At 40.5% G+C, this 8860-nt stretch overlaps 1 protein-coding gene across 1 annotated transcript; it reads left to right on the forward strand.

Moving 5' to 3' along the window:
* The first annotated feature begins 375 nt into the window (after positions 1-375).
* LOC115620388 (protein clueless) lies at positions 376-8026 on the forward strand. The gene is made up of 7 exons (XM_030513599.1): positions 376-864; positions 2994-4098; positions 4163-6476; positions 6814-6939; positions 6999-7214; positions 7279-7490; positions 7548-8026. Exons 1-7 carry the CDS (start codon positions 654-656, stop codon positions 7756-7758), a joined length of 4395 nt encoding a protein of 1464 aa, XP_030369459.1. The 5' UTR covers positions 376-653; the 3' UTR covers positions 7759-8026.
* The last annotated feature ends 834 nt before the right edge of the window (positions 8027-8860 follow it).

Raw genomic sequence — 8860 nt, forward strand, 5'->3', positions numbered from 1 at the left:
TCATTTTGCCAAGCAGGCCAATGAAAAAGTAATTAAAACGAAATTATACCAACTAATTGGTATAACTAATTTAACAAAACTATACCAACATTTATTCATATACATATATTGTTTTAAACATTAAAACCCTTTCTATTAAAGAATGCCTGTTGTTCCGTTTCCACATTACAACATCATTCTTTCCGAATTTCAGGCTAATGGTCGCTTGTTATGCTCCAAGTTGCTGCCTACGAATCTGTAAATTGTTGGGTAGCACTTTTTGTTATCGAAATTAACCTTTCAATCAGCTGCAAAACGTCAGCGATCTATGTGAATAGAATAAATTCTATGAAAGCAAGCAGTAGTCTTTGTTGAATGGCTGGAAGCGCGTATTTTTAGTTTTTCAATTTCTTGTCCGGTGTGACTTGAAACTGCAATTAAAGCCATAGTTGTTAGTTACAGAACAACCAAAGATATAAGTGTCATATGTTTATTAAATACCAAACAAACCCCGTATATTACAAAATAGAACAGTTAATTAAATCGAAACCTCGGAACGTCGCAGAAGGTTTGAGCACAGTCAGCAGAGAGCAAGCAGAACCAGCAAGCAACATAGAGTTGTGTAACACAGACCGCAGCAACGTGAAATTATTGTACGCTTAGATCTTGGCAGCATGGCCCTCGAAATTGATGCAAAAAATATGGTGAAATCGAATGCGCCAGTGTCTGGCGATGGTGCTACCTCAACCAATAATAAATGCAAGGCAAAAGGTAATAATGTTTCTGAAACATCACCGAATGTGACTACCGGCGGCAATCACAACAACAGCACGGGACAGGACTTGACCAACAGCACCTTCGACGTTCATTCTTCGAAAAAAAAAGGTGCGTTAATTTGATCAATTTATTCATACCACCTTTAAGAAAGTGTGAATAATGCAAAAAAATATCCCTTGAGTGTAAAGTGCAACAATTGTAACGAAGTCCGACACTTGCGAGAACATCACATAACATTTTCTACGTTACGTAATGTTTTGTCAATGCTCCCTTTTGTTAGGCAGTCCGTTGCCCCCATATCATCGGTTGCCCGCGTGCGTTTTGAGCTGCACTTGTTTAAGTTGCCAGCGGCATTTGAAACTGTTGGAGTTGTCAGTGTTGTGAGTATGAGCGAGTGCGTGCTCTCGCAGGGCAACGCATTGTGCGTTTCTCTGCTCACGCCTAGCAGTGCGTGCATATTCATAGCACTTATGCAGTCCCGGTTATGTTGCTTTAACCTCCAACTAACACGTGATTTTTCTTTCCAAATAAAAAATAGATTTTCATACGTACATACATATGTACATATGTATGTATGCACATACATATGTACATATTTGCATTCATGTACGTCAGTTATGTAAATCACGTTTTTACTCACTGTCAAAATGTGTGTTCCTATAAATGTACATATGTATATGTATGTATGTATATACATATGTATGTCTTTTTTTACCGGTCATTTTCTATTCTACAGATGAAAAATGCCGGTAAAAAAAAGCACGTAATTGGGATAAGACGCAAAGACTAAAAGAGTAGCCTGTACGGCAAAGCAGTTGTTATCGCTACTTTGGTTCAACATGAATAGGTCATGGGTCGAATTTTTTAGGCGCGACACGATGCGGGCACAAAATGAACTTTAAAAAGCAATGCAACTTTTTACGTTCATGGGCTTTATTCGCTTGTAACGAGGATCATTAATTCAGACTGATTCTTTCAATTTTCTTTTATATTTTTGGGACATCATAATATCATCTGAGTAAAGCGCAGTGTGTGGTAAATATGGACGAACGCTAAAAGCAATCACATTTTTAATATTTTGCGATTATTTACTCAACATTTGTAATTTAGTTGTTCATTATACTCTGTACATGAAATGTACAAGAGTATATTAGTTTTGCGGGAGCTGAAAATGTAACAGGCAGAAGGAGGCGTGGCAGACCCCACAAAGTATATACATATATACAAAGTATATACATATACATATATATACGCTATACGAGTTTGTTTTATTTTTTAGATTCCCCCCCCCCTCCCCCACTTCCCATTATGGGGGTTTCCCAATTTTCCATTCGTATAATCGCCTATATCTCGGAGACTATAAGACCTAAGGACACCACATTTTAGTCCAAGATGCCTTATGTGAATACGTGGAATTTCCTCCCATTCCCTTATTCTACACATAAGTACAGAGTATTTAACTTCCTGTTAAATCGGTCTATCATAGTGAAACTTGGCAAACAGACACATAATCACTAAATGGGGGTATTTGCCAAATTTGAAGTTCACGGATGGGCTAGCGGATGAAAAATTGCATTGAAATGTTTTCTAACAAACAGGAACAATAAAAACATACTTTTATATTGCAAAAATACTTCTAAAAATCCAAAAATTTCCGAAAATCAGAATTGTTTCCAAATAGCTGCCATGAAAAAATCATACAACTCGACTAAAAAATCTATTTTACATAATGTGGGTGACTAAACGAAGTACCTGAAAATTTAACTTCAAAAGGAATGACAAAAGATGATAAAGTAGAAGACAAAAGTCAGGACACTTGCTGTTTTGATAAAAGTCGCAAACACAGAAAATTAATACTTGTTTCCTTTCCACTTGAGCTTTTCTGAAGCTTCAACCCAACCCATTTACCCAATTAAATAGTACATTTTAAAGCTGCAGAATGTAGTTAAATTGTAGTTTAGTTAAAAATAATCACGCATTCATTTGTTTTGTGTTGAGCTAATTTTAAATTGTAAAATATTCACTTTCCATTTCATATATTCTATTGCACATGAAAGAACGTTCGTTGTTCCGATTGTTAATTATTGATTCGTTGTTTTGATACAGGTTCTCTCTTGTTTAATTTATATAAATCCCAGTCAATGTCTATCCCCGGCTTACCAATAACGTGAATTTTCCTATTTCAAATATTTTTAGAACCCATAAAAAATAAGAAAAATCACAAATTATTATTGTAGGCAAGAAAAGTGGAATCAAGTGTCCGATAGAAGCAAATCTAAATAATGGTCATGTTGAAGACGCCGAAATACAGCACGCCATCAATGATGACAACAAAGCAGATTCCAATGCTAATATAGTCTCTTCAAATAAGAGCAAGGAAAAGTCTTCAGATGATACAGTCGGTGCCGATGTTGAACCCGATGCTGAAGAAATTGATTTAGACGCGCTGCACGACATTGGCATAACCGTTAACATTAGTAGTCCCGGAACGGATGTGCTCTCTGTGCAACTCTCTAGCATGGAGCTGGTGCAAGAAATACACCAGCTACTGATGGATCGTGAAGAGACGTGTCATCGTACTTGTTTTTCTCTGCAACTGGACAACATGACGTTGGACAATTTTGCCGAGCTGAAGACCATCGAGCACCTTCAGCAAGGGTCTACCATTAAGGTGGTGGAGGAGCCCTATACAATGCGCGAAGCTCGGATTCATGTTCGCCACGTGAGGGATTTATTAAAGAATCTGGATCCGGCAGATGCCTATAACGGTATCGATTGCACTTCGCTGACTTATCTGAACACCATCACGCAGGGTGACTTGCTGGACAAGAAAAAGACCAGACCCGACTCTGTTGACTGCACGCCCCCAGACTATGTGACTCCGGGAGTTCGTGATCCGCCATTGCTGCCGCTGCATCCAAACATAAAGAATGCCAAGGGACCACAGGCGCTAAAGGTTCTGACAACATCCGCCTGGAACCCGCCACCTGGTCCTCGTAAGCTGCACGGCGATCTTATGTATTTATATGTGGTTACAATGGAGGATAAGCGTTTTCATATATCAGCCTGTTCTAAAGGTTTCTTCATTAACCAGTCCACTGACGAAGTGTTCAATCCAAAGCCAGACAATCCCAGTCACTTGAGCCACTCGCTGATAGATCTGTTATCGCAAATATCACCCTCGTTCCGCCGCGCTTTTCAAACCATCCAGAAACGCCGCACAATGCGGCATGCCTTTGAGCGCGTGGCTACACCCTATCAGGTGTACCAATGGTCATCGCCACAGCTCGAACATACAGTGGATGCAATACGAGCTGAAGATGCATTTTCATCCAAGTTGGGGTAAGTAAGATTTTTAAAAAGTAAAAAGAGAAGTATTTTTATGCGTTTCGATGATATTTGGTAGCTATGAAGAACACATACCCGGCCAAACGCGTGACTGGAACGAAGAACTTCAAACAACGAGAGAGCTGCCCCGCAAAACACTACCGGAACGTTTGCTACGCGAACGCGCCATCTTCAAGGTACACGGCGATTTTGTTACGGCTGCGACACGAGGCGCCATGGCTGTCATCGATGGTAACGTGCTTGCCATTAATCCTGGTGAGGATCCGAAGATGCAAATGTTCATTTGGAACAATATCTTTTTCTCACTGGGTTTTGATGTGCGCGATCACTACAAGGAACTGGGGGGCGACTATGCAGCCTTTGTTGCACCTCGATATGATCTCCATGGCGTTCGTGTGTACAATGCTGTTGACGTTGATGGACTTTACACTTTGGGAACAGTTGTGATTGACTATCGCGGGTTCCGTGTGACTGCACAATCCATTATACCAGGTATTCTAGAACGCGAACAAGAGCAATCCGTAGTCTATGGCTCCATAGATTTTGGAAAGACTGTGCTAAGTCATCCCAAGTACCTGGAGCTGCTACGGCAGGCGGGTAAGCATTTGAAAATACTGCCACATTCAGTACTGAACGAGAGGGATGAGCCCGTCGAGTTATGTTCTTCTGTCGAATGCAAGGGCATCATTGGAAACGATGGTCGTCATTACATTCTGGACCTACTGCGTACGTTCCCACCGGATGTAAATTTTCTGAAGCTAGAAGATGTCAAGCTGAAGGACGAATTAATCGCCATGGGTTTTCCCATAGAGCATCGTCATAAATTGTGCTGTCTGCGTCAAGAACTGTTAGAGGCTTTCATCGAGGACCGTTATGTAAGCTTCATACGTAACGCAGCTGTCCATTTGCAGCAGCTAAATGCTAAGAAGCAAGCAAAAGATGATCAAACTCCAGAACAGGCTCTTTCCGCCATTGCAGAAAGTAAAGAGGAAACAGAGGAAACGCCGATGACAGACGACGGTGCGATGCTGGTAGAAAAACCAGAAGCGAACGATTCAGAATCATGTGTCTCACCTGGAAACGAGACAAGTACTAATGAAACAAAAACTGCGGAGGCCATGGTCAATGCTATACGAGAAGCTCAGTCGAATGTTGCCACTGCGAACGAAGTGCAGGCTGCCGAGGTTGTAAAGCGCGCATGTGCTGCTGTTGGGTCGCTTAAGGAAAAGGAGTTTGACTTCCGTTTTAATCCGGACGTCTTCTCGCAAGGCATACGTCATGTTGATCACCCCGACAGTCCACATTCGCTGACCAAGCAGAAGCGCCTGGTACAGGATGCAGCCGAATTTTTGGTCACCAAGCAAATACCTGCATTCATTAAGGAACATTTGGCACATACTTCGCCACCGATGGACGGCCAAAGCATTACGGAGTCGCTGCACAGTCATGGTATTAACGTGAGGTACTTGGGCAAAGTCATTAATATGCTCGTTCAAATGCCACGTATGGATTATCTTTATCGAATTGCCGTAGTCGAGCTGATTGTACGTGCTACCAAGCATATTTATTATACGTATATGCAGAGCACGCAACCACTTCATCTGTCAGCGGCTATCAGTCATTTCCTTAACTGCCTGTTGACAAATGGGCCTATCAACCCAAGTGTTAGTAGTGACGAAATACACAAAACGAACAATGGACGCGGGGAAAAGCGCGGTGGTGGTAAGCACAAACATAAGGTCGCCAAGGGTGGCAAAGTCACTACAGCGGCCTTACAAAATGAAGCATCTAGCGGCCAAGGTGGCAACAGCGCCTTAAACAACACCTTCGATTGGACGACGGTAACGCCACGTTCACTTTGGCAGCAAATTCGCAAAGAGGCCAAATCATATTGGGATTGGGAGCTGGACTGCGACTCTATTGACAGCGCTGTTGCCAAGTATGGTATGCTTCGCATCAGTCTGTTGCGTGCCTTCTGCCTAAAGGTGGGAATTCAGGTTTTATTGCGCGAGTACAACTTCGAGTCGAAGCACAAGCCAACTTTCGGCGATGATGACATCGTGAACGTCTTCCCCGTGGTGAAGCACATCAGTCCGCGCGCCACGGACGCTTACAACTTTTACAGTACTGGCCAAGCCAAGATCCAGCAAGGGCTTTTTAAGGAAGGCTATGAGCTAATCAGTGAGGCGCTTAATCTCCTGAACAATGTCTTTGGTGCCATGCACACGGAGAATGGCTCTTGCTTGCGAATGCTAGCGCGCCTGAGCTACCTGCTGGGTGACGCGCAGGATGCTCTGGCTATCCAGCAACGGGCGGTGATTATGAGCGAACGCGTCAATGGAATTGATCATCCATCGACCATATTGGAATATGTAAGTACATAATTGGATAAGCGATTTATATAAATATATTGATATTCATTTAAAACTACAGAAAATACATAACGTCCCAAAAGAGACAATAATTTGTAATAAAAATATATCTATATCAGTTCATTCAACATAGTTGAGTTAGTTATGGTAAATATTAATATAAAATGTCGTAGTGGTAATAAACATATTATATTATCGACAAGTTCCAATTCATGTTATGTTATTATTAATAGCAGTTATAAAAACATGTAACGGTTATGAAATAGTTTGTTGCATAATTTGTTAGGATAGGTAGTTGCAAGGATCAACGATTTTTATCTTATCTTTTTTTCTTTAGACGCACCTGTCGCTGTATTCCTTTGCTAATGGACACATCGGGATGTCATTGAAATTGTTGTACCGTGCACGCTATCTCCTGGTCCTCATCTGCGGTGAGGATCATCCTGAGGTTGCGCTGATCGATGTAAGTAGCATGGATTACAATTATATCAGTTTTGTAACATTTCCTTCGTACCCGCCCAGAGCAATATTAGCTTGATCCTGCACGCGCTGGGGGAGTATGAACTCTCGTTACGTTTCATCGAGCATGCGCTAAAGCTGAATCTGAAGTATTTTGGTAGTAAGGCTATGCATGTGGCTGTAAGTTATCACCTGATGGCTCGCACCCAATCATGTATGGGTGATTTCCGTTCAGCTTTAAACAACGAAAAGGAAACCTACTCAATTTATAAATCACAGGTAAATTACATTTATAATCCATCCCTGTTGCTTACTTCAAACAAAATATATTTGTGACTCTCAGTTGGGTGAACATCACGACAAAACGCGCGACTCAGCCGAATGTCTACGCCTGCTTACCCAACAGGCCGTCCTACTGCAACGCAAAATGAACGACATCTACTCCAATGGTAAGTTAACAAGCGATTTACCGCCCATACACATAACGCCTCCCTCTATGGGTTCGGTGCTGGACATGCTGAACACCATCAATGGAATACTTTTCGTACAAATCAGGTAAGTAATGGGTCAATTACAACGACATTCCAAATCTAATAGATCTACTGGTCATAGCCAAAAGGACATTGCCAAGGTACGCACCGAAATCGAGAAGCATTTGAAGAGCACAAGCGATGACAACGAAATCACCGATGCGCTGAATTCAATAGTTGTTGGCAAAAATAATGTCAAAATTGAGACTAACATAGAACCGACGCAGAGCATAAAGGACGCGGCTCTTAGAAATGGGATCGAGGGAGAAGCCACCACGACGGTTTCAAGTTGAAAAATCTTAAAAACCACACCATTAACACGCCCTATTCGTCGTCGTTGTGTATATGGACTGAGCAAAATTAGCATGAACTAAGTGTTACAAAACAAAATTCACAATTAAAAACATAAGATTTGTTATTTAAAAGCTGCTTACGCGGAATCTTTTAAAATGAACTACACATCATAATATTGTAACTTTGACTAACTGCTGCTGCAACTTGTTTAAGACTCACGCAATGCATTAAAGCCACTCCTACAGAAAATTCCTCAAATTCAGATAACTTGTTAAGTTATATATTTTTTATTTTTAGCTTTTGTTTTTAAAATGGTTGCAGAAATTTTGCATCCATTTCTTTTATCTATTGTGCGCTCAGAACCAATGGCATATCTTGCCGATTGCTTTTTCAAAGTTTATACATATTACATATGTAATTGTTTTTGTTTTGTTATTCAAGCTATAATGAATACAACACAACACATTAATATAACTTAAGGCATGCTTACCTAAAATGCCTGCAAAACCTAATGCAAAATTGGGTGTTTGTTATAAGGTACCATATATTTAGATCGGAACATTTACATAAACCACATAAATATATAGCATGCCTACATATATTATACATTAAGATATGTGAAAAAATTGTTTTTAATTTTTAACATTAAAAGTGAAGAATGAAAACTAAATATTAATAGTGTTTCAATTATCGACCTATTGTGGGAAATCTATTTGAGTTAACTAACTACCCTGCTCAGCATGGATTTTTTAAAAATCGGTCAACAACGACTAATCTGCTTGAATTTACATCTTTGTTAAATGATGCATTCCTAGCAAAGATGCAAGCTGATGTTATATATACTGACTTCAGCAAAGCATTTGATTCTGTGAATAACGACCTCCTCCTCTTGAAGCTAACTTGTATGGGACTTCCCTCAAACTTTTTAACCTTCCGTATATCCCGCTTCATTCCCGTATATTAATGTATGCCGATGATGTAAAGCTAATTTTTTCCTCTTTCAATCTTGTCTACAGTACAATCTAAACTGTTTTCAACGGTAGTGCTTGGTCAACTACGTGCACTGTTCTAAATGGAAGTTTATGACTTCACCGGTCCAGA

Source organism: Scaptodrosophila lebanonensis, unplaced genomic scaffold (genome assembly GCF_003285725.1).
Source record: "Scaptodrosophila lebanonensis strain 11010-0011.00,11010-0021.00 unplaced genomic scaffold, SlebRS2 tig00000001-arrow-pilon, whole genome shotgun sequence".
In the NCBI taxonomy this organism is placed as follows: domain Eukaryota; kingdom Metazoa; phylum Arthropoda; class Insecta; order Diptera; family Drosophilidae; genus Scaptodrosophila; species Scaptodrosophila lebanonensis.

Bases quoted from the DNA above. Each gene is read 5' to 3' on its own strand.
- LOC115620388 (XM_030513599.1), top strand. From the start codon at position 654: ATGGCCCTCGAAATTGATGCAAAAAATATGGTGAAATCGAATGCGCCA. The intron at 6,477-6,813 runs GTAAGTACATAA...TTTTTTCTTTAG, and splicing joins CATCGACCATATTGGAATAT to ACGCACCTGTCGCTGTATTC. The intron at 6,940-6,998 runs GTAAGTAGCATG...GTACCCGCCCAG, and splicing joins CTGAGGTTGCGCTGATCGAT to AGCAATATTAGCTTGATCCT.